The 26,809-nt window shown below is 37.9% G+C and overlaps 1 protein-coding gene across 1 annotated transcript in view; it reads right to left on the bottom strand.

Moving 5' to 3' along the window:
* Positions 1–561: 561 nt before the first annotated feature.
* The window catches only part of MET (MET proto-oncogene, receptor tyrosine kinase), a 167,581-nt gene continuing 141,333 nt past the window's right edge, over positions 562–26,809 (bottom strand). Inside the window, exons 15-21 of the mRNA XM_007525437.3 lie at positions 26,033–26,263; positions 23,986–24,066; positions 21,516–21,697; positions 15,431–15,540; positions 12,917–13,082; positions 2,849–2,985; positions 562–2,737 (exon numbers count right to left, since the gene is read on the bottom strand). Coding sequence (XP_007525499.2) covers positions 2,527–2,737; positions 2,849–2,985; positions 12,917–13,082; positions 15,431–15,540; positions 21,516–21,697; positions 23,986–24,066; positions 26,033–26,263 — 1,118 coding nt within the window. The 3' untranslated portion in view covers positions 562–2,526. The remainder of the gene's footprint in view (positions 2,738–2,848; positions 2,986–12,916; positions 13,083–15,430; positions 15,541–21,515; positions 21,698–23,985; positions 24,067–26,032; positions 26,264–26,809) is intronic.

Here is a 26,809-nt window from a genome sequence, read left to right as displayed (position 1 = left end):
TTTCTTTAGTATAAAGTGAGGGTTCTGAATGGTGGGTATTTGTATGAATGGGAGGGCTAGTAAGAAATACACTTATTTATTGAGAAGGGGGGGGCAGAGCTTCACACTGGCATATGTGTAGCTGAGAACTGAGTTCAGAGCTCAATGCTTGTGAGTCCAACACCTTAATCCACTATGCCACCACCCTGTCTGTGAAAACATGGTTTTAAGTGGAATAAACAGCTCTCTCCTACTCTGTGTTAACTGTGAGGTTGCAGCTCCATTGTCATTACCTTATGGTTCAAGGACATACTCTGCTGGAGGAGAGAGTAATGCTAAAGTAGAAGCCAGGTGTTGTAGCAGTTGGAAGATAGAAAAATACATTTAGCAACTCAAGGCAACCACAGTGAATTCCTATGATTCCACTATATGAATTCTTTTAGCTGTTCATGCAGTAACATGCCTGAGACTCTCATATGGATGATCTCAATGCTATGAGCTGCAGTCAATCTTGGGCTTCCTCTGTTATTATGTAAATTGAGGAGGTAATCAAGCAGGGCTAGCAATAACCAACTCTCAGTATACAAGATGTTGCATCAATTTAATTATATGATTTATCAGAACAGCTATTAACATACAAAGTACCATTCAGTTCAACTGCAGGTATAGGCAGTGACAAGTATCTAATTCTTCGAAGAATCACTTACTCCCACAATCTGTTCAGACACATTAACCAAAGGACATGTTTATAAATAGCAAACATGATTTTCACATTACAGCTTTCTCAAGCATATATACAGACGTGTAGTACTGTTAATGGTTGTTTCCACAAGCTTTTTTTTTTCTGTTCTTGATAATGTTCATTATCTTGACATTGGTAGAGATAGTTATTTTTCTGCAAAGCAGATTATTTTTTAGTCATCCGCCATTTGTAATACTCTGAGTTAGTATTACACTTTACATTTCTGAAATAAAATATCTGAGCTGAACTATGATGAGTTCCACTATTGTCAAAGAGTTTCTGGCTGTATTAATTCTCTTGCAACTCTACTATTGGGTCTCATGTAACACCCTCTTTATAGCTTACTTACTGCATTAACCCTTGGCTTCAAGTCCTGGTGACGTAATTAGGGTGGAGTGTACTGGCAATCAGTACATTTCCTTATCACTATTTACAGCCATTTAAAAATCATGCCATTGTTAATCCAAGTCTGACATACCTTTTCTGAAATGTTCACAGTGCAGTATTTTTTTTCTGGCCTAACAAAGATTTTCTTACATTGTTAAAAATAAACATTTTTATAAAAATATAAAACTTTAAATGTTACATTGACAAAAACCAGTTAAATGTATTCTGTGCCACATGCACTATACAGTAGTTAGCACATCATCCCACAGAACAAACATCACAGAAGTTCTACCCAGCAACTTCATCTAGGCGAAATGTCCAGAACTCCCTATTGTCTATTTTCTTCCCTTAAAACATATTTAGCTTAACAAAACAAAAAAAAAATCAATACAAAAACTGACTTCTCCCAAAGTTTCACTGTCTCCAATTGTCTGCAGGGAGGACAACAGCCACACGAGAAAGAGGCTAGTATTTTAAGTCTATTGATCCTTTCTTTGTTCTGTGTATGAGCTGTGATTGGAACCAATGAATCTTTTAGTCAGGTGTATTTGGCTTCAAAAACATGATGAATTATCTTTAAAAATGCTTTTCATCAGAAATAGTTTCATTTTCAGTTGTCATTAAAAAAATACAGACAAAACATCGAAATGTCCACATTCATTTGATTAGCAGAGTGTCATTCTCAAACAGCTGATTTTTAAATGACAACCAAATACTTCATTGTGACTAAACTACTTTATAAAAACCTTCTTAATAGCATCTATATACAATATGTAAATATCCCAATACAAACATATTTCAAATGTCCTGCTGTTTTGAAACATTAGCTGTGTTGTTTACTAATGTTTCTTCCATAAAAGGAATGTGTATGCAAAAAAATTTTTAAAAAAGGAATGTTTGCCTAATAGGCAAATGATGGTATCAGTAATGAAAAACAGTAGTAATCATACAATAGATAAAATTTTCTTGAAAACACTTTGATTCTAAAAGAATGGCTTGGTCCTGGTGCTGCCACATTTATCCTGAACATTGCTATTTCTGCATTTTTTTTTTTTTTGACCACGTCAAGATTTTGTTTCCTCAGTTCCTGTTTTAAAGGGAAAAAAAAAAATCAACTCAGATTCCAGATTCTGCCCTGAATGTGACAGGAGCAACATCACAGCAGCAGGGTGGTGACCAGTACCTATAGGAACAAGCTTCGGCTCTGATGCTTTATCAGATGAGAAATTCCTTTGAATCCAGTAGTTGTGATAACAATACAAGGTCCTATTATAGTGCAATTTTGGCAAAAGAAAAAAAAAAACAATTCATGACCTTTCAATGGTCAGGCAGTGAATAAAGTAATGGATGAAGTATAAACTGTTGTTTTAACAGTTAGATGACGTTTCTCAGAAGGGGGCTGGTGGTGTCTCCATCCATCATGTGTTGCCCTCACCATCAAAGTTATCTTGTGATGACAACAGAGAAGGATATGGAGCAACACATTTGATATTCACGTAAGTAGCATTCACATGCACATAGTGCTCCCCAATGAAAGCTGAGAATATTGCTGATATTCTGGAGACCAGTTCAGAGAAGGATGGGCGCAGTTCAGCTTTAGGATGCCAGCATTTCAACATTACTTCATACCTATTACACGCATAAAGAAAAACCTGTGAGAGATGTTTTGGAGGCAAGCATTTCTGTGAAAGTAAAGAATAAAAGAGATGTGAAGATATTGTCCGAATATCTTCTACTTACAATGGATCTGGGCAGTATTCAGGTTGTAAGAGTCTTCTGCCTTGCAACAAGTAAACTGTTATATCAAAAGTGTTCACATCAGGATAAGGTGGTGCTCCTCTTGTCATCAGTTCCCAGAGGAGCACTCCAAATGACCACTAGTAAAACAAGAGAAAGGCATAACTATATAAATATGAAAGGTGACTAGTAGGTCTTAAAAAGCAAACGTGGCTCAGAATATTCTGTAGTATTGCTGTTTCTAGCAAAAAAACTCCTTAGAGACAATTAGTAAGCTATATTTTTGTGACTTATTTAAACTAGAATTCGATAAAAATTTAGATTAAAAATTAACAGAAAGTTTTCAAGAAGAAAACCTGAAGTCGACATGATTTAGATCTCAATAATTGTTGGTGCAATGTTTGCCAAAATCTTTCAGGAGTGACAAAGCATCAACATATTTCTATCCTCTTCTTTTTCAACAGCTTCTCTACAATTTGTATTTTTATTGATATGTAACATCATGTTAACTTCAGGTGTACAATACAAAACTTCATTTTCTGTATATACCATGAAAACGAGTACCACAGTAAGTTAGCATTCAGGAGCTTAATTTTTTGTTGTTGGTGTTTAGAATCCAGATACAGTGACATCATATAATAATTGCCTTTCTTTGTCTGACTTATTTCACTTTGTGTAAGACTTTGGGGATCCATCCATGATATTGCCAAATATGGAAATACTTTCTCTTTATGGTTGGATATATTTCCACTGAACGAATATTTCATTTTTTAAGAAAAAATCTATTAACGTATTGATGAATAGTTAGGTTTCTCCCATATTTTGGGTACTGTATATGTTTCAACAAACATGGGGGTAAATATACCTTTTTTGGATTAGTGTTCTTATACTGTTTAGATAAATACCCAGAAGTAGAATTGCCAGATCACAGAGTAATTTTATTTTAAAATGTCTGAGGATCTATCATAGTGTTTTCCAGTGGTTGGACCAGAAATTCACATTTCCACCATAAGGTTTCCTCTCTCTCTCTCTCTCTCTGTCTCTCTCATTCCCTCCCTCTTCCTTTCCCTCTCCCTTGGGTTTCTAAGCATTTTAAGAGATATAAAGTGACCTCTCATTGTGGTTTTAATTTTGATTTGCATTTTCCTGATGCTGAGTATATTTTCATGTACCTGTTCACCATCTGTATGTCCCTGGAAAAAAGGACTATTCAGATAGATCCTTAGCACATTTAAAAAACTGGATTGCTTTTTTTTTTTTTGTTATTTCCTTTGGTATTAGTGTCCAATCAGAATAATTCACTACAGAGAGCAATGCTAAGGAGCGTGCCACCTATGTTTTCTAGTAGTTTTATGGCTGTAGGTCTTATGCTTAAATCTTTAATACATTTTAAATGGATTTTTTTTTTGTTTGTGTAAGTGAGTACTCCATTTTTACTCTCCCCCCTTCTTCTTTGGATGGGACTCCCTCTTCAGTTACTACATTTTAGATTATCAGTAAAAGTTGAAAAAAAGAGTCTTCCAAAGTTTTAATATTTGGTGGATTTACAAGTGAATGCAAATATTCCTTGTGACTGTAACCATATATAAATATTAATATTAAAAGGAAAGATGTTGTGCTTGAATGTAGTTTAGTAGTTGAGTGTAGGCTAAATAAGTATGAGGCCTTGCATTAGATGATATCTACTATGCCCCCTCTCCGAGAAATGGAAGTAGAAATCAGAAGTAATATAACTTGTAGGAAACAAGACTCTATTATTATAAAATAATACTAATTGCAATTTTAAATGTTGAAGTACATTAGTACAAAACAGCTGTATTAACACTTTGTAGGAAGATCACAGGGACATGAAAAGATTGAGTGACTTGCTAGAAATGCCATAATAGATCTGAACTAACATTGCAATAAACACAGGAGCTCTGAATCTTAGGTCTTGCTTGATCTATTAAACTTCACTAGATATTCAAATTATTCATTTAAAACACTCACTTGGATAAATCAAGTCACATATATTAACTCCTCTTGGACATAAACCAAAGTAAAAATGACAAAATAAGAGCAGGTCAGTATGTGCAGGTCAACCCTGGGCAGAGGACTCAGGAAATCAGTTTTTGCTTAGCAGTGCTTTCAGAACATTCACAGACTTATGAAACACAGGGGAGAAATGAGGTTCTGAAAAAAAAAAAAAAAAAGGAAGTTTGAAGGGAAAAAGAATACTGACCACACAGATTGGAGTGGGAGTACATAGCATAGAAGCAAGAGTAGCATGTAATATTCAGTGAGGAGACAAACACATCTCTTTGCACAGTGAGACTAAAAGAAACTACACACATGTTGGAGTTGCTGATGCAAATCTCCATTATTGGCTCTTTTCCTTTGCCAATTCTCCTTTGGAGAATTCTTTGGCCAAGAACTCTCCTGCTTTCTACTGGTTAGCCATTGAATACCATCCTCCCTGTAGATGGGAGCTGCAAACTTAGCTGTTTTCTTCAGGCTTTCAAAGCCTGAAAGCACTGTCACTTCTGATATCTTCACGATATTAGTCTTCAAGTTACAGAATTTGCATTAAAATTTAAATCAATGTAGCAAGTATTTATTGGCCTGTAATTACTCCTCTATAGTTTAATTATTGTCCAGATTACTGGATAGGCCCTAAGACTGACATAACAGGGTTAAGAGTATTAAGTCACTAACTCTCTGTAGTGAATTATTCTGATTGGACACTAATACCAAAGGAAATAACAACAACAACAAAAAAAGCAATCCAGTTTTTTAAATGTGCTAAGGATCTATCTGAATAGTCCTTTTATCCAGGGACATACAGATGGTGAACAGGTACATGAAAATATACTTAGCACCAGGAAAATGCAAGTATTAAGTATTAAGTTAAAGAGTATTAAGCCATTAACTGTCATATAGAATTATGAATTGTAATAACTGTAATATAGAAGAATGATATAAAACAGCAGAAAGTTAAAGAGATAATTGTGGGGTACTGAGAAAGGCTAAAGGAGGAGAGTGACACTTAAGTGGGTCTTAAAGAACAAGGAGAATTTCTTTTACAGATCTGTGTAATGTGAGCACAGAAAGCATGTTCTGGATGTGGGGGAGTAGGCTCAGGAGTGAGAGAACATAAGTACAACAGGTCTCTCTGCTTGTTATGTGGACTAGATGAAGGCACAAGTGATAGATAAGGTTGGAATGGGACTGTGCTGTGGGGTTTTTTTGAGTGTTGAAAGTGGGCCAAACTGAAACCAATGGGACATGACTATAGTTGAGCTCCAGGAGACTGCATCTGTAAACATTATGCTTAAGACAAACAGAAGTCAATCCATATAGCAGAGATGAGTCAGGAGGTCACAGGTGCTATTATGCACTGGTGACATGGAAGATTAGGAAACTGAACACCAAATTCGGGTGTTAGGGCAGAGTACATGTTCTATAGCTGAGCACAGGCTTCCTGCCCTTTTAAAGAAGTTAAATTTGAGTAATGTATGGTAGTAAGTTGTAATACAATACAAATTGTACAAGACAACAATAAGAAATGGATAAGTTGATAAAATTTTATGACTTGGTAAACTGACAATTTTCCAACAACATTAAAAACACCTGTCCTTTGAAAGACAATCGTAAAAACAGTAAACCAAGAAATTAAATTGCAAAAAAGGTGTGTTTGACAATACATACCTATGTAAAGATCATGTAATAACACTTTAAATATATTAAATGAAACAGATCAATTAAAATTCCAGAAATAAGTTCTAAAGCTTAAAAAATGGCAAACGACTTGCGTAGATGCTTCACTATAGGATAAGGCATCAGGATGGCAAATAAGCATAAGAAATGGTGATCACATTATTAGTCATTCAAGAAATACAGATTAGAAAAAAAATAACACTACACTGTGTGTAATGATGCATGAAACACCCCAAACTGACAATGTCAAGTGCTGCTAGCATGCTGTAAACAGTAAAACAGACCTAGAAAACCAAGCTATGGAAATATGAGGCAATTTTAAAGTATGAAAGGGGGTGACGTAGAAATACATACATGCTGTTCAATAAAAGAGAAGCCATTCAGGCCTCAGAGAATACAAAGAAATAAGATGAAAACTAGATGGAAATCAAAGGAGGATAGAGTAATCACAATGTTATGAAGAAGGATAAAAACCCTGGCTGGCTGAACAATTGAGAAGTTAACACTGACTTTAGTGGAAGCACTTGTACTAAATGTTTAACATGGTACAATATGGGCTAGGAGTAACTGTAAATGGAGTAACGAGCTGAATTCTATCTGGGCATCTGCAAGAAAGTGGATCTCTATACAAAGCAGGCAGATTTTTTATTGTCGCTCTCAATATACATCTGGCAACATCCCATGTCAACACTGAAAGGATTGTGCTGTCCTAGAAATGAAACTGCAAATTTACTTACAAGCCAAAGCAGCACTGTTCATACTTCATACAATAAAATGGTATCTTTCAGTGAGGAGATAGACATAGCACTGCCATATCCATAGAAGTCTATATAGATTTCCAGCCAAGTACTTGAAGTAACTTTGCTATATGTGAGAAGTTTTGACCTCTGTGTTATGTATGTATGTGTGAATGTGTTTGTAGGAAAGGTGGTAGCAGTGGTGTGTGTGTAGGACTGTCTAAAAGTTCAGGATCTCAACTTTTTTCTTACACATCTGAAATTACATCAGGGTAATTTTTAAAAGGTCTTTACTGGGGTATAACTTTTATTTTATTATTATTTATTTATTTTTACCACAGCACTGATCAGCTCTGGTTTATTGTGGTATGGAGGATTGAACCTGGGGCTTTGGAGCCTCAGGCATGAGAGTCTCTTTGCATAACCATTATGTTATCTACCTCCACCTGAAGTATAACTTGTATATTCTAAATATTTCCAATTTTCAGTACATAGGTGATGTTAAGTAAATTTATAGAGCCACTACAAATCAATTTAGATGGAGAGAGAGTTGATTTGGTAGAATGCATACTACACCATATGGGATGACCATAGTTCTAGCCTTCCCAGCCACTTCATGGGAGTACTATGCATGGCACCATGGGAAACTCCACGAGTGGTGAAGCAGTGCTCTCCTCTCTGTTGCCATCTAAAATTTAAAAGGAAAAAGTTCGCTAGATGCAGTGGAATCATGCATGTGTGAGACCGTGGTGGGAAAATAAGAAAATCAATTTCAGATCAATTCCAATCCCCACACTCCCAGCCAAATGCCCACATAGCTATCTGTAGACAGTCTGTGCTCCTATCTTTTTTTTTTTAAACTTCTTTATTGGGAGATTAATGTTTTACATTTGACAGTAAATACAATAGTTTGTAATAACATTTCTCAGTTTTCCACATAACAATACAACCCCCACTAGGTCCTCTGTCATCCTTTTTGGACCTGTTCTCCCCCACCCCCCACCCCAGAGTCTTTTACTTTGGTGCAATATGCCAATTCCAGTTCAAATTCTACTTGTGTTTTCTCTTCTGATCTTGTTTTTCAACTTCTGCCTGAGAATGAGATTATCCCATATTCATCCTTCTGTTTCTGACTTATTTCACTTAACATGATTTCTTCAAGCTGCATGCAAGATGGGCTAAAAATGGTGAAGTCACTGTTTGCAATAGCTGAGTAGTATTCCATTGTGTATATATACCACAACTTGCTCAGCTACTCATCTGTTGTTGGCCACCTGGGTTGCTTCCTGGTTTTGGCTATTACAAATTGTGCTGCTAAGAACATAAGTATACACAAATCTTTTTGGATGGGTGTGTTGGGTTCCTTAGGATATATCCCCAAGAGGGGAATTGTAGGATGAATGGGTAGGTCCATTTCTAGCCTTGTGAGAGTTCTCTAGACTGCTCTCCACAGGGGTTGGACCAACTGACATTCCCATCAGCAGTACAGGAGGGTTCCTTTGACTCCACAACCTCTCCAGCATATATTGCTGCTACTTTTTCTGATATATGACATTCTCACAGGAGTGAAATGGTATCTCACTGTTGTCTTTATTTGCTCATGAGACAGAGAGGAGGAGAGAGAGAAAGAACCAGACATCATTCTGGTACATGTGCTGCCAGGGGTTGAACTCAGAACCTCACACTTGAGAATCCAATGTTTTACCTACTGCACCATCTTCTGGACTGCCATACCACAACTTTCTTAGCCTTTTGTCTGTTGTTGGGACACCAAGGTTGCTTCCAAGTTTGGGCTATTATAAACTGTGCTGCTTTGAATACAGGTATACAAAGATCTCTTTGGATGGGTGTATTTGTTTCCTTAGGGAATATACTCAGAAGAGAAATTGCTAGGTCTAAGGGTAGGTCCATTTCTAGTCTTTTGAGAGGTCTGAAGACTGCTTTCCAAAAGGGTTGGACCAATTTGCATTTCCACCAGCAGTGGGAACCAGCATTTGTTGTTACTTTTTGATGTATGACATTCTCACAGGAGAGAATTGCTATCTCATTGTTGTCTTTATTAGCATTTCTCTGACAATCAATGACTTGGAGCATTTTTTCATATGTCTTTTGACCTTTTAGATCTCTTCTTTGGTAAATATTCTGTCCATAGCCTCTCCCCACTTTGGATTTTTTTTTTTCTGAGTTTGGTGAGCTCTTTATTTTTATTATTAGCCTTTTGTCTGATGCATAGCATGTAAAGATCTTCTTCTATTCCATAAGGAGTCTCTTTACTTGGGTGGTAGTTTCTTTTGCCATGTAGAAGCTTTTCAATTTGATGTAGTCCCATTATTTTTGTTTTTGTTTTCCTTGTGATTGGACTTGGGTCACTGAAAATGCCTTTAAAACTTAGACTGAAAAGAGTTTTGGCTGTTTTCCTCTAATTTGAAATTTTCTTTGTGTGTGATGAGATGAATTTATTCTTCTACATATTTCTTTTTTTAAAAAAAGAAATTAATCTTTACTTATTGGATAGAGACAGCCAGAAATCAAGAGGGAAGGGGCTGATAGGGAGAGAGATAGAGAGAAACCTGCAGTACTGCTTCACCACTCGCGAAGCTTTCCCCATGTAGGTAGGGACTGGGGGTTCGAACCTGGGTCCTCGCACACTGTAATATATGTGCTCAACCAGGTGAACCACCACCTGGCCCCTTCCTCTGCATATTTCAACCAAACTTTCCCAACACCATTTGTTGAAGAGACTCTCTCAATTTAGTACTTTGGGCCCTTGTCTATAGGTGTGAGTGCTTATTTCTGTGCTCTCAGTTCTATTCCATTGATCACTGTGTTCATTTTTGTTCCAATACAAGGAAATTTTTATTATAACAGCCCTATAATAAAGTTAGCTTTTTTCCCTATTATTTATGTTACCTTCAAGGACTGAATTACTAATATTTTTCTACCTTCAAATATCACAGTTCTTTTGGTTTATGATATGCAAATAGAGTAAGTGTATTTGTTATTTCTTTAAATGTTCAGACTCCTCCACACATTCTAGGATTTCAAATCACTCACACCACTTAGCTTTTAAGTGGACCCTCATTTCTCAATCACCTCATTTCTTCTTAAATATTTTCTTTCTGACTTTCATAATGCCTCTTTCTGTGGGTTTTCTACTCCTCTACCTTTTCCCTAACCTCATATGTGTAGGTTCTCTGAAATAATGGCTTTATGACTCTCTAAAGCATATTTCCAGACTAGACCTGTATTACAGACTGAGCTGTATCTCTACAAAATTCACATTTTGCCTCCCCTCCCCCATAATGTGAAGGTAGTAAGAGATGGGACCCTAGGGAGGTCATTATATTAAGATGAACTTCTATACTGTGATTAATGCCCTTAGGATATACGGTAGAATAGAACTAAATCTGACTCTTCTTAATCCATATGAGTTCATAGTGAAAAAGGGTAGAGCCAACTATATAAGCCAGAAGTTTTTCTTTTCAAAATTTTCTTTTTTATTTATTTATTTTTAATTTTGTTTTATTTACCAGAGCACTGTTCAGCTATGGCTTATGGTGGTGCAGGGGATTGAACCCGGGACTTTTGAGCCTCAGGCATGAGAGTCTCTTTGCATAACCATTATGGTGTCTATCCCATCCTAAGCCAGAAGTTGTAGCAAGGGCTCTCACCAGAACCTAATCATGCTTATACTCTGGTCTCAGAATTCTTTTTTTTATTATTTTTTATTTTTTCCTCCTCCAGGGTTATTGCTGGGCTCGGTGCCTGTACCATGAATCCACCGCTCCTGGAGGCCATTCCCCCCCCCCCCTTTTGTTGCCCTTGTTGTAGTTTCGTTGTGGTTATTATTATTGCCCTTGCTGACGCAATTCGTTGTTAGATAGGACAGAGAGAAATGGAGAGAGGAGGGGAAGACAGAGAAGGGGAGAAAAAGATAGACACCTGCTTCACCACCTGTGAAGCGACTCCCCTGCAGGTGGGGAGCCGGGGGCTCGAACTGGGATCCTTACGCTGGTCCCTGCGCTTTGCACCACATGCGCTTAACCCACTGCGCCACCGCCCGACCCCCTTTTTTTTTTTAATTCTGTTTTATTAATTTTATTTTTGAGAGAGATGCAGAGAGTGACACACACACAGAGAAACACCAGAGCACTGCTCAGCTCTGGTTTATGGTGGTGTGGGGGATTGAACCTGGGATTTAGGAGCCTTAGGCATGAGAGTCTGTTTGCATAACCATTATGCTATCTCTCCCACGATCTCAGGATTCTAACCCTTAGCACTATGAGAACATGAATTTTTATTGTTTAAGCCTAGGGCCTCTTTGAAAGGAGTTTTATGCCTGAGGCTCTGAGGTCTCAGGTTTGGTCCCAGGCTCCAGCACAAATTAGAGCTGAGCAGTGATCTGATAAAAAACAAAAATAAAAAACAAACATATTGTTTAAGTCCTCTTGTGGATAGTAGTCCTAGATAAATTACTGAAGAGGCTGTACAATTAGGTGCCTAATAGACCTTTCTCCATTTAGAGATGTTTGATTATGTCTGATTCCCAAGCCAAACTCAGTATGCTCAAGGATCAGCTTGGTATTTTGCCTTCAATATTAACTTTTGTTTCTGGGCTTCACATACTTGTTACTGCATCAGCATGTAACTTGTGGATCTTTGAAATTTATCAGCTTCTCACTAAATACTGGTGATTGTACCTGAGATGCCTTTTCTTTCATCTTTTTTCTATTCTCACAGTTTCTATGTTATTCAAAGTTCTACCTTTTACTTATCTTTTTGCATACACTACTCTTAAAACAGTTTACACAATGAAGAAAGACTTTGGCTTAATCTGACTTTATTTAATGTTTCAACATGGTCAGAGAATAAATTCCAGACTGCTGGTTTGTTTTCCAAGGACCTCTATGATCTAATATGAATATTTTTCTCAGTTCAGTATCATAACATCTCTGCTTTTCATTTTTGCCAAATCATCTACTGCTTACTATTTTTATAGGATTTTACAGATACTTACATTTCCTGCCCCTCTACTTCATCTGGTATTTATTTCATTGGTGATTCAATCTTCCTTTAAGGCTGAATTCAAGCGCCACTTTCTCTACTAAGTGCAAAGGCAATGTAGTGGATCTGGGGGCTCAAGTTTGCTGAGCTAGGCATCACCCACCCACTCAGCACTCAGGTGCATGCATTAAGAAGCTTGTTCTGTAGATTTGTGGACAAGAGAGTGCATTTTTAACAAGGGTGGGGTAATGACTTTATTGCTAGACCTTCCTGTTATAGCTTCCAGGTTTCACTAGGTGGAATGCTTGATCATTTTGGGTTACAAGAGGTCAAGCTAATCTCAATCCACTTTGTTCCATGGTTACTGATGGACTGGACGTACATTCTCTTTCCTACTGAGTAAAAGTTTTAGGCTTCAAAAAGTCTTTGCCTGGTGCCCTTCTGGAAAAATATTTCTGACTAACTGGGTTCAAGAAAATATATTGTAAATATCTGCTGGACAGTTAAACCAGTTTTTACTTATGAAGAGAACAGAAATGAAATGTTGGAGATTCCCTTAAAAATTAGCCATACAACTACTAAAAAACAGTTACATATGAAAATAAAAGAGGGTCAGCAATGACTAATACATTACCACATCTGACTTGGTGGTAAACTTCTGAGTTTGAAGACTTTCTAGAGCCATCCACTTCACTGGCAGTTTTGCGCCTGTTTTGTTGTGTACACTGTAGTATTCTTTATCATACATGTCCCTGGCAAGACCAAAATCAGCAACCTTGACAGTAAAATTTTCATCCAGCCTAAAGAAAAGACAAATTATTATTATTATTTTGTAAATATTGTACTTATTAATGTAGGATAGAGACAGAAATTGAGAGTAAAGGGGAGCTAGAGGAGGGGAGGGAGGTGGGAGAAAAAGAGAGAGAGAGAGAGATATGGAGGGAGAGATCTGTAGCCCTGATTCAAACTACTTATGAGGCTTTTACCCTTGCAGGTGGGGTCTAGGGGCTTGAACCTGGCTGGGCCCCTGTGCACTGTAATGTGTGGACTTTACCAGGTGAGCTGCCTTCTTGCCACTAAGGACAAAAATTACTACTGGTGACTGAGAGAAAATTGACAGCAATGTTGAATATCTGTATATTAGAAAGAGAAACTTCAGTATTCAAAATCCATAACTTCTGAAGGGAGGGTTTCATTTGGGCTTTATTGACTAACACTAAATTACAAAGGACTTCTTGAATTAAAATGCTTGACAGTTACATTATAAATTTGGCAGACTGAGGCGAAAGACTATGGATGTAGCATAAGAAAATCCTATTATGCTTTAACATAGATCTGGAAGAGACATAAAAATGGCTCCCTTTACAACTTTCTTTGGTTGCTAATCTTGACTTGCCAATATTACAAGTTATTTAAATATTTATTTATTTATTTATTTATTGCCTCTAGGGTTGTCACTGGGGCTCAGTGCCGGCACTATGAATCCACTGTTCCTGTGGGCATTTTTCCAATTATTTTGTTTGTTTGTTTGTTTGGATGGGAGGGAAATTGAGAGGGGAGGGGAAGATAGATAGGGGGAGAAAAAGACAGACACCTGCAGATTTGCTTCACTACCTGTGTGCAGGTGGGGAGCCAGGGGCTTGAACCTGAACTGGGATCCTTGTGCTTCATACTATATGCACTTAACCCAGTAGGACACCGCCCTGTTGTTTTCGGCGGGCTGGCTTCATGGGTGGGTAACAGACGACCAGGGACTCATGGTTGAGCTGTAGGCAGTATCTTTATTCATGCAGGACGCAGCACAATCTATACCAAGCTAAGCTAAACTCAAGGTACCCTAAAACTCACAATGCTGTCTTTATATGTACTTGCCAAGTAGGGTAGAAACAGGATGTGACATAGAGAGGGTGGAAAGAAAAGTGACTGGTGAAAATCAGAGTGTGACAAGGAGGGGGTGGAGTAGGCGAGAATCCTATCACTGAACCACCAATACCCTGGAGGGAGGGTGGTGCTTGTTAACAGTGGTTATGTAAATAGAATAGTGTTAAGCAGGGGGGATTTAAACCAAATGAAACAGAAGGGGTCTCATGCATACCAACACCACCCCACCCCCTATTATTTATTTTTTGTCACTGGGGCTTCACCACTCTGGACTTACATGTTTTCGATAGAAAGAGAATAAAAAAACGGAGACTGAGGGAAGGAGAAAAACTTCCCCCACTGTGAAGGGGGTTGGGCTCACAACTGTGTCTTACTTATGGCAAAGTGAGTACCCTCCCAGATAAACTATCTTGCTAGCCCTATTACAAGTATTAACAAGGAGTAATAGTAATCATCTGATTTTGTGGAGGAGACAAGGCAGGGAGCTATTATTTTATTTTTTTTTATTTACAAAAGGATTAGGTTAAGTTAGGTCAGGCTATTTCATAAAACAACTGAGGTAACAGAAAATTAAAAGACATAGTAAAGCAATTGGGAGAAAAACCAGCCAGCTTCAAGAAAAATCAATTTACACTAGCCAAGACTATGCATCTCTTTATTTAAGCTGGCAATTGTGTCGTTACATTGACTAAAACCAAGGTAGGAAATGAGTAGTGCAGCTCTTTCACTCACACATACCATAAGTCATGAATCAGTGCTATGGAAGGGACAGCACTGAATCAATTACTAACTGTTGACTGTTGTATTATACAGCCTAGGCAGCCAGACACAAATAAAGTTCTTTGTATATTCATTCCCAAATACCATTTTTGGTAGGGCTTCTGCAGGCTGACTTCAAATCTACTCTTGGGAAGTTACAATATATTGGTACTTGTGTTACTAGCTCTTTCCTTTTCACTGCAAAGTGCTAAAGATCAAATTTTCTCTCCCTAACACTAATGCTGTGTGAAACCATAACACTGGGGGGCTACTGGTGGGAAGGAAAAACAACAGGAAAAAAGCACACAACAGCTGTTTAAGAACCCCTCTGGAGAACCTTTTCAAATTCTCTGCTTAATAAAGCTTGAAAGACCCGCCCACATCCCCAGTGCTTACATATGGATTTAAAAGAAGAGAAAACATCCTCACTAGTCTCTAAAAAGGGGGCTGGGGCAGATTCCTCTTGTCATTTAATTTGGACAATGGGTACACAGATTCTTATACTTACATACAATTTCTTGCAGCCAAGTCTCTGTGGACAAACTTTTTGCTTGCAAGATATTTCATGCCTTTGGCTACTTGGAGACCAAAGCCAATAAGATCTTTCACAGTTGGATTCTATAATCAAAGAGAATTGGAAAAGCACAAGCTTAGTATTTACTGTTCTGCTGTGAGTTGAGAATTCTGAAATTTTAAAAGAATGATATTATTTCAAACAATACCTTGTGCACTATAGACAACTGCAACCATTTATTAAGTATCTATTGTTTGCAAAGCAAGCACTTGATAAAAATTTATTTTTGGTAGATCCTTACACATTTCTGTAAGGCAGATGATGAGGCCTCTACTTCTTTTTTTAAATTTTTAAAAAATATTTATTTACTTTTCCTTTTTTTGTTGCCCTTTTTTAAAATTATTATTGTTGTAGTTACTATTGTTGTTAGATAGGACAGAGGGAAATGGAGAGAGGAAGGGAAGACAGAGAGGGGGAGAGAAAGATAGACATCTGCAGACCTGCTTCACTTCCTGTGAAGCAACTGCCCTGCAGGTGGGGAGCCAGGGACTCGAACCAGGATCCTCATGCCAGTCCTTGAGCTTTGTGCCATGTGCGCTTAACCCACTGCGGTACCATCGGACTCCCTAAGACCTCTACTTCTCAGAGGGAGAAAATGCAGGTTTTGTGTGTGGGGATGGGGTGGGGTGGTGGGAGACCAGGACTCCATTGGGACTTAGGGCCCGTTACCACCCTTGAGAAGCCATTTTAAAAAAGTTTTTCCTCTTTTTTTTTTTCCCCCCAGAGAGAAGGTGAAAGACAGAAAGTGAGAAGCAGAGAGAGAGAGAGAGAGAGAGAGAGAGACAGAGAGAGAGATAGAGATTTCACAGCATAACTCCACCACTCATGAGGCTTCCCCTTTCCATGATGTTCCTATGTGGTGGCTCTGAGCTCAAACCACCCAAATTCTCATCCATGGTAGTGTGAACTCTACTGGGTGAGCTATCTCCTGGTGAAAAAAAAGTTGCTTTTTAAAAATTTTTTTTTTTTAGTTTTTATTTCTTTATTCTCTTTTGTTGCCCTTGTTGTTTTATTGTTGTAGCTATTATTGTTGTTATTGATGTCACTATTGTTGGATAGGACAGAGAGAAATGGAGAGAGGAGGGGAAGACAGAGAGGGGGAGAGAAAGATAGACACCTGCAGACTTGCTTCATTGCTTGTGAATTGACCGACTCCCCTGCAGGTGGGGATCTGGGGGCTCTAACTAGATCCTTACACCGGTTGTTCTTGTGCTTTGTGCCACCTGTGCTTAACCAGCTGCGCTACCGCCTGACTCTGTTTTTTAAAAAATTTATGATTAAGAGTAGGTTATAAGATTGTAATATTACAGTGTATAGTTTCACATCACACCCACCAACAAAGTTCTATATCTTCACAAAGGGGGTGTTTTAAAATGCAGATTTTATTTTTACTCAGGTATGGTGAGATCAAAGTTGGTAGACAGCTGCCATTGAGAAGCTGGCTTGTTATAATACTTGAGACTGGCAAGTCACGCTATACAAAGAATTACTCAGAAACAGGCAGGAAAAGTAAGAGGACTGTGTGTTCAAGAGGAAGGAATGGGAAAGGCAGGATAGGCAGGTAAAAATGGTTAGTCTGCCTAATTTTAACATGTTCTGGGGCTATCCTTATTTGTCTTGTATCAGACCCTGGTGTGACAAGAGAAAGTAGATAGTGATCTGAATATAAGTGTTTAAAGAAGTCAGGGTACTGAATTAGTTGATTTATATACGAAAGGTGTGCAGGAAGGTAAGTTGTTTAATATTTCTGAGAATCTGCTGACCTTTGGAGGTTGTGTCCTTCCAGGTTCAGGGTAATACAAGAGATGCAGAAAGAAATGAATCACCCAAATCACTCAGTTCTCTGGTCTATGCTGGTGACAGGGATTGAACTTGGGACCCTTGGTGGCTTAGGCATGAAAATCTTTTTGCATAGCCATTATGCTATCTCCCCAGCCAAATTAAGTTAATTCTATTTAGTTTCAAAGTCTACATTATAGTGAAATCAGCCACATAGATGTCTTTCTACTGCTAAGGTAGCAACAGACCATAAGTCCAGAGGCTTGGATACACAGAGAACAGGAAATTTCATTCTCTAGAAAAAAACCTATGTGCAAAATTGGGTGGACAGAAGAGTGCCTTTAGAAACTATAGAGCTATATCTGAAATTTATAGCTGGCAATTCTATTAACACCTGTTCATTAGAACCAATAGCCACTGTGTAGTTCCGGAGTCCGAGGAAGACAGTGTGCAGGGAGAGCCAAAGTTCCCTCTACCTTTCTTTTCTCTCTCCATCCCTTCTTTCATATTTTATTTATTTTTTAAACTTTTTATTTATAAAAAGGAAACATTGACTAAACCATAGGATAAGAGGGGTATAACTCCACACAATTCCCACCACCAGAACTCTGTATCCCATCCCCTCCCCTGATAGATTTCCTATTCTTTTTTTTTTTTTTTTTTTTCCTCCTCCAGGGTTATTGCTGGGCTCGGTGCCTGCACCATGAATCCACCGCTCCTGGAGGCCATTTTTTCCCCCTTCTGTTGCCCTTGTTGTAGCTTCGTTGTGGCTATTATTATTGCCCTTGTTGACACAATTCGTTATTGGATAGGACAGAGAGAAATGGAGAGAGGAGGGGAAGACAGAGAAGGGGAGAGAAAGATAGACACCTGCAGACCTGCTTCACCGCCTGTGAAGCGACTCCCCTGCAGGTGGGGCGCCGGGGGCTTGAACCGGGATCCTTACGCCGGTCCCTGCGCTTTGCGCCACATGCGCTTAACCCACCGCGCCATCGCCCGACCCCCCTATTCTTTTTTTTTTGTTAATATTTATTTATTTATTCCCTTTTGTTGCCCTTGTTTTTTATTGTTGTAGTTACTGATGTCGTTGTTGGATAGGGCAGAGAGAAATGGAGAGAGGAAGGCAAGACAGAGAGGGGGAGAGAAAGACAGACCTGCTTCACTGCCTGTGAAGCGACACCCCTGCAGGTGGGGAACGGGGGGTGGGGGGGGGGGCTTGAATCAGGATCCTTATGCGGGTCCTTGTGCTTTGCGCCACCTGCGCTTAACCTGCTGTGCTACCGCCCGACTTCCGCTTTCCTATTCTTTAACCCTCTGGGAGTATGGACCCAAGGTCATTGTGGGATGCAGAAGGCTGAACGTTTGTCTTCTTTAATAGCTTCCCAGATGAACATGGGCATTGACAGGTCGATCCATACTCCTAGCCTGCCTCTCTCTTTCCCTAGTGGGGCAGGGTTCTGGGGAAGCGGGGCTCCAGGACACATTGGTGGGGTTGTCTGTCCAGGGAAGTCTGGTCGTACTTCCCTCTACCTTTCTATGCACACAGCACACCGAGCAAGCAAACAGGCACTTGTATTTTAGTCTTTAAAAAAAAATTTTTTTTTATAGCGTGGGAGCCTCATACATGCATGATTTTAGTACTTCCAGGATGACTTTTTAACTAAGAAAAGTGGTCAAAAGAGACAGAGAAAAACATAAAGAGGAATAGACAATATTGCACTGGAATTTCCCCCAGTACTGTGCCACTTCCATATGGTGCCAAAATTTGAACCTGGGCTACAAACATGGCATCTACCTCTAACCCTTACAACCCTTTACGTTTCTAAAACACATCTATGCTAGTGGTTGTTATCAAGACACACAGTTGAACTAAAGGTGATCAGTTAAAATGGGAAGGTAGGAGTTGTTAGGGCAGTTTGGTGTTTGTAAGGTAAATTAATCTTATCTGAAAAAATTTCTGCCGGGAAGTAGATTTTATTCTTTTGGCTGAACATGAAATATTACCATCCTAGATTTCATTTCTTCTGAGAACCTAACCTCATGTTTAAGAAGTTGTTTCTGATTAAGAGTAAAGTAACTCTATTAATGCCCACGAGGCCTGGAAAGAACCTGAGACCAGTTGTAACTTCAGTTCTGGGATCTTCTTCCTCTTCCTCCTAGCAGGTCCTAGCTTGACTATCATTCTTTATTTCCTGGCATAAATATCATTAAAATTTTTTGAGAAGGATGAATATGTGATGATCTCATTCACAGACAGAAGTTGAAAAACAAGATCAGAAGGGAAAACACTAAGCAGAACTTGGACTGGAGTTGGTGTATTGCACCAAAGTAAAAGTCTCTGGGGTGGGGGGGGGTGTGTGTTCAGGTACTGGAACATGATGGCAGAGGAGGACCTAGTGGAGATTGAATTGTTATGTGGAAAACTGAGAAAGGTTATGCATGTACAAACTACTGTATTTTACTGTTAACTGTAAACCATTAATCCCCCAATAAATAAATTTTAAAAAATCAAAAATTTCTTCAAGTGCTAATTGAAACTTTAACTCTATAAAATTGTTTTAATGGCAAAAAAAAGAAAAGAAACTCTAAGCTCATTTGTTCAACAAATATTTACTAATATTTACTAATGTTCCAAACATCATTTTAGATGTTGGAGATATAGCAGTGAACAAACTACACAAAACCCCTGCATTCATGAGCTTGCATTCTAAGGGGATGTATTCACACACATATGCACATACACATGTACTGGGTTGTTGAAAAGTCCTAACTTAATTTTTTTCTATGCAAAACTGCATATACCTTTTCCAACAACACAATATTTATTTATTGTTTAGCACAGCATTGATCAATAAATATATGAATCATGGGTGTTGTATTGTTATGTGGAAAACTGAGAAATGTTATGCATGTACAAACTGTTGTATTCACTGTCAAATGTAAAACATTAACCCCCCAATAAAGGAAAAAATGTGAAAAAAAAGACATATGAATCACACAAGGTATTTAAACTTTTCTAGTACTTGCATAAAAGAAGTAAAAAAAAAACTGGTGAAATTAACTTTCATCGAAAATCTTATCATTTCACCTGTAATCTAATAATTATTGCTGAGATATTTTATCTTTTTCTCATATCCTACTCATAACCTGAGGTTTGTTTTACATTTACAGCACATTTCAGTTTAATTTAATTTAAAGACTGAAATAGTTCTGACAATAGCATGCCTACAAACAAACCTTCCGCTTGTGTATTTAAACCTTATGAATTCCAATATAAATTTGTAAAATGGCAAGTTAACACTTTAGAGACTGCTGAAGACTATAAGCATTTATAAATGGAGGTAGAAAGCAAGCACAGTGATGTATTAGCAAAAGTGAGGCCAGGCAAACTTCCCTATGAGAAGCACATAGGATTGTGCACTGCAGTTTATGGCTTTCATACTAGTGGATCAGATGGTGGTAAGTGTGAAGAGGAGAATAAATCAGGGAGGGTGAGACAGTCTTAATCCATTAAAATGGGGTGTATCATTTTCAGTTTCAAAGAGGTCAGAAAAGTGTGATGATATTAGGGCCAAATGTTGATGGAGATGAAATGTGAGCTAGCTAGATATCTGGGGGGAGGGTGTGCCAGGCAGAAGGGACAGCAAGTGCAAAGGTGGGACGTGTGCGGCAAATTGAGGAAACAACCAGGGACTCATTTGCAGTGAACTCTTCGATGTCTTCTTTTCTATAGTTAAAACTCCTAATGGGACAAGGTTAGTCCATCCTGTCCTGTGTTGTGTTCAGTTTCCAGTATTTAGCGGGCATTCACATATGAAGAAATATTCATACCAGGGGAATGGTGAGCAAGGCTGCCTGCATGGTGGTAAAAAGCACTGTCTGGGGATAGGTGATGTAAAGCTGGTAAAGCACAGTTGTTACTTTGTGCAAGGACTTGGCTACCATCTGCAGAGGGGGTGCTTAACGAGAAGTGGAGCAGTGCTGCAGGTATTTCTCTGTCTCCCTATATCTCTTGGTCTCATCCTTTATTAAAGGAAAAAAAAAAAAGGCTGCAGGGAGCCTGTGGAGCTTAAAATCGTTACCCTGAGGAAACTCCCTCCCCCTCCATCTCTCTCTCACTGATAACCTGTCTCTCTTGCTACCTCTCTCTTGCTACAGGGTTACTCCTGAGGCTTGAGTACCTGCACAATAATTGATTTTTTTTCTTTTTCCATAGTTAGGAACTTGGGGTTATACTTACATGTGTCTCATTTCTAATGAAATTTCGAAGATCTCCATGTTTCATATATGGCAAGACCACCAGTGGAGACCCTTCACTTCGAAGACAGATTCCCAAGAGTGAGAGTACATTGGGATGACTAAAATCTTTCATGATGATTCCTTCAGTCAAAAACTGGGAAACTTCTCCTATGTCAGTGATTCCTGAAAAGTCGAGCAGGGGAAACATAAATTTATGATGCAATAATGGATACTCTGTCAAGATGGGTAAGGGAGAATGATGGGATCAAAATGATAGTGCTGTATTTTTGTCTTGATGCCTCATTCTCGAGTGATTTTTAAAAAAATATTTATTTATTCCTTTTTGTTGCCCTTGTTGTTTTATTGTTGTAGTTATTATTATTGTTGTCATTACTCTCGTTGTTGGATAGGACAGAGAGAAATGGAGAGAGGAGGGGAAGACATAGAGGGGGATAGAAAGATAGACATCTGAAGACCTGCTTGTGAAGCGACTCCCCTGCAGGTGAGGAGCTGGGGGGCTCGAACAGGGATCCTTACACTGGTCCTTTGTCCTTGAGCTTTGCACCACCTGAGCTTCACATGCTGCGCTACCGCCCAATTCCCTCGAGTGATTTTTTTAATAATACATCTGAGTGAATAATGACACCCTATACTGTGCCTTCATATCACTACCTACATTTCTGCTGATGAGTCCAGCAATCAGTTAGCCTAATACAGGAAAAAGAGGAGGAAATAGACAAATGAGTCTTTGTGATGATTGTTTAAGTCATCTTAATAAAATAAATAAAATAAAATAAAACTTCTTAATAAAATAAATGTTATAATAAATGTCTTTGGGCATTGCATATATTACTCTGATGTGATATGTTCTTTATCTCAAATATTCAACTCTACTATTATAGTTAAAGAACAAAACCCCCCCAAAAATTGCCACAGATAATAACCTGGGACTACTGATCCTAGTAAGTACTAACTATTTTATCTAACTAGGATCAGTGCCAGTGAAGATACTTTATCACAAATGCAATGTATTCTGAGACCTGGACGTTCATCTGGATGGGATACATGTACACCAGAAACAAAGGAAGATTTCTTGTTGTCGAAATTGGTTTTGAGTACAATTGACAGTGGTGTTTTCTCATGAGGCATATTCATACATAATCCATCATGGTTTAATAGTTAGGTTTCACACAGATTGTCCCTTTAATTACAACATGGTCAGAATGCCACCAAAATCAATCATACAGAACAGTGATCAGCAAGGAGTTCTATGTGAAGAAAAAAAAAAAGACTTAATAACATGCTTACAGACAAACCTTCCACTTATGTATATGTAATTGCCTTAGCAATTCCAATATCCACTTGTAAAATGGCTAATTAATACTCAACAGACTGCTGCAGATTATAAGCATTTGTAAACAAGGGTAGACCTGTTAGCAAAGGTGAGGCCAGGGAAACTTTCCCATGAGAAGTACATAGGACTGTTCGAGAGTAACTTATGACATAACTATGATTTTGACTTATCACCAAGGACAGTTTGTATTTAGAAGCTTTCCCTGTTTTTTCAATGATTTATCTGGGAAGAACCAGAGCATCATTCTAGTATATGTGGTGCCAAGAATCAAACCTGGTACCTCATGACTGCAAATCATGTACTCATAAGTCATTTGCCTGGCTAACGTATTCCCTAGTTCTTAAATACAGTGCACATTACATTTTAAACAGATTTTCTCAATAAATGCTAAGAAAAAAAAAAGATGCAGGGCTGGTGAAAGAGCTCACTTGCATAGTGTTCTGCTCTGCCATATGTGTACCCAGGTTCGAGCCCTGCCCCCACCACATTGAAGGAAGCTTTGGTGCTATGATTTCTTTCACTCTCACTGCCTTCTCTGTCTCTATAAAAGAAAAGATGTTGCATTAAAAGGATGTAAGTTTCATCTGTTTAGGGAGCTCACTTATGTGGAATAGTTCGTTCCCCCCAATTCAAATAAATAAGTTGTTGCCACATTTACGATTTTTTTCCAGTTTCCTTTCAACATATTTTTCTCTAGTTTATCTTGCTTCATTTTTTTTTTTTTTTCATTTTAATGGAAGTTGTGGTTAAAGAGTAACTATAGTAATGCCTCTGGGTCAAATGAATCATTACTATTGTATGTGCCAGCATGCTTCTAATAGTCTCCATAAATGCCACTTGCAAAACAAATATTACAAGTCAGACACAGTTAAATGAAACTCAGCTCATCCAAGAACCTCATTTATTCTGCATTTTTACCTAGGGACTTTGAGGGATAATTTTTGAGGGAATATGTCAATAAAAATTTAGATCAAACTAAACTTCAGGATTAGATCTTTAATTCCAGCAGTAGCTGATGTTTTCATAAGGAAAGTAGAAGTCAACATTTTATTATGAACTATTTAGTAGTTTGAAAAGCATGAAAGTGCATTCTACCATTAAATAAAATATAACTTACTATTCAAGGACTTTACAGCACAGTGAATTTTCTTATCATCATTGTCCAGCAAAGTCCCATGATAAACACACCCAAAATGTCCTACATGAAAAAGGAAACTAGGTTAGTGCTGTTGATTATGCTTTTATTTAAGTAATAGTTATTAAGCCTATAATGATATTCATTTCCTCTTCTCCTGCATGGCAAAGCTGTGCATTGTTTCCTATATTTTTGATTAGTAATAGAGAAGTATGTATGTATACTGAAACTATGTGTGTGTGTACATATATATATGTATATAAAATACATTTTGCCTAAAGATATAAGCACTAAAATTATGTGACATATGGAAAACTAAGCGATATAAATGATATTACAAGCCCATATAATAAGATATTCAACCATAGTGGAACCACTGAAAGCAGGTATAATATTTGTTTCAAAAGGAATGTATTATTTTTAAGGATTAAGTGATATCTTTTTAAATATGAAAATAAAGTCTTACCCACATGAAGAAACACAGTAAAATAAGCTCTCTCTATTCCAAAACACTAAAATGAAATGCAGTGTTACTACCAGAATTAAGATTAGCACTACAGAAAAAGGATTTCCCCTGTTAGTCACTAGTTAAAATATAATCCAGGCTGGTAGAAACTGAAAGGAAACCGCTTAAATGAAGCAAATTCACTGTGAGTCATTTCATCCAGTTCCCTCTGCCTTCAGCCACATCATTTTCCCAATGGAAGCATTTCATCCAGTGGCAGTAATTTTCTCTGGAGGTGCCAAACTTCTGATAGATGTGTAAGTCATTCATTAATTAATTCACTCAGTTAGTGAGACTTCCTGAGTACTTAGTATGTGAGTGTTAAGAGTTAGTTGACCCTCTTGTAATAATACAAAGATGAATAAAATGAGATCTGTGCTCTTGAAGACTAACATTTTTTTGAGAAAAACAAATAGTTAATATTTATAGATTTATAGAGCGTTTATGATCACTATCAATACTTCAAAAGAGAAATAACCACCATTTTAACACCTTTTATAATATATGATAAAAAGCTTCAGTTTTACAATGTGTAGAATTAGAACATAATAAGTAAGGCTTCACAATCTAAAATTCATATCATTACTGGGATTTAGGGGCTGCTAATAGAACAACTTATTATCTTGATGAAAAGTGTGCTTACTAGCAGTGATGTTGCTATGAGGGAAGAGGAGCTTGTTAAGGAATATAATCTGCAGTGTGTGCAGGAGAATGTGGATGTTAACACAAGAAAAAAGCAGGAACTTATGTTAATAGAAGGTAGATTTCCCCCATCAGCTTCTGGCAAATGTCTTCCTTTAGCACATATGAAATAAAAGGGATCAGAGCCCATTTAGTATTAAAGGTAAAAAGCTTTTGAGAGAGAGATAGAGAGATAGAGAGATAGAGAGAGAGAGAGAGAGAGAGGAAAGCAGAGTTTATTTCTTGGCTTCTGGTTGCTTTCCTTCTCTATTAAGTATTTATTCAAATATTGTCTATGCTAGTTGTTATGGCTATTCTGGCTGGCATATTACAAATATTTGTTCCTCTTTGTATAAAAATTCAGACTGCATTGTAGAGATGATATACGTTGTTTGAGATTGGGGGAGAACTGTGCATTCTCTGTCCTCGGATGCTGTCCAGCAGTGCACAAACTGCTATAAACCAGAACTGTATACAGTCACTGTTCTCAGGGTCAAGAAAGATTGGCGAGAGTTAGTGAGTAAAAGTACTAGAGCTTACAGATTTTTAGAAGGAGGTAAATGACACCTTCCAAGAAATTGTCATTATGAAAAAAATGAGGAAGGAATGTGATTTATTTCTAGTACTTTCGGCAGATTATCAAACTGTCTCCATACAGAGGGATAAATCCTCATGGGCATAATTTGCAGAGCTGTGTTTCTGCAGACAAGAAATCCAGTGCACTTGTTATCATTGCTCTGTCAGTTGCTTTTACCATTGTCTAAATTCCTAATCTATAAAGACAGGAGATAAAATGCTTACTGGAAAATCGTATTTAACAATAAGCTGAGTGGAAATACTTACCTCTTCCTATGACTTCATTGAAATGCACTATCAGGCTGCTCGGTCCAATCACTACATGCTGGACTGCTTGAACCAGCTCTGGATTTAGAGCACTGAGGTCAATGTGCACAGTATTTTGAAGTAATGGACTTGATATATCAGAATCCCCACTAGTGAGAATGGGAGATAGGTCCGTCAAGGGATACTGCACTTGTCTGCAGGATCCATTCTGAGGTGAGTTAGGAAACTGGTCTGCAAAACAAAGTAAAACTGTTAATAAAGTAAAATATCATTTGCATGTATGCATGCGGGGGAATTATAAATTCAACAAATTGAATTTATAACAAAGATGAAATTTAAAATTTAAGAAATAGTGATTTCATCACTGAATGAGACTTGAAAAAAGCATTTACAAGTGAATGGGTTTAATTAAAATGACAATAAGTTGGGCATGTGAAAAGATATTGGCTTATATATATAAATGCTTTTAAAATGTTTAAACATTTTATATTATCATTATTATTATTTGCCTTCAGGTTTATCGCTGGGGCTCAGTGCCTGCACTACGAATCCACTGCTCCTGTGGCCATTTTTTAAATTTTTTTATTTTTGGATAGGACAGAGAGAAATTGAGAGGGGAGAGGAAGACAGAGAGGGGGAGAGAAAGACAGACAAGACACCTATAGACCTGCTTCACTGCTTGTGAAGTGACCCCCTTGCAGATGGGGATCTAGGAGCTCAAACTGGGATCCTCTGTACCATGTGTGCTTAACCCTGTGCACTACAACCTAGTCCCCC

Source organism: Erinaceus europaeus, chromosome 8 (genome assembly GCF_950295315.1).
Source record: "Erinaceus europaeus chromosome 8, mEriEur2.1, whole genome shotgun sequence".
Classification (NCBI taxonomy): domain Eukaryota; kingdom Metazoa; phylum Chordata; class Mammalia; order Eulipotyphla; family Erinaceidae; genus Erinaceus; species Erinaceus europaeus.
The sequence above is the reverse complement of the archived record's forward strand: the minus strand, read 5'-3'. Positions and strand labels throughout refer to the sequence as shown.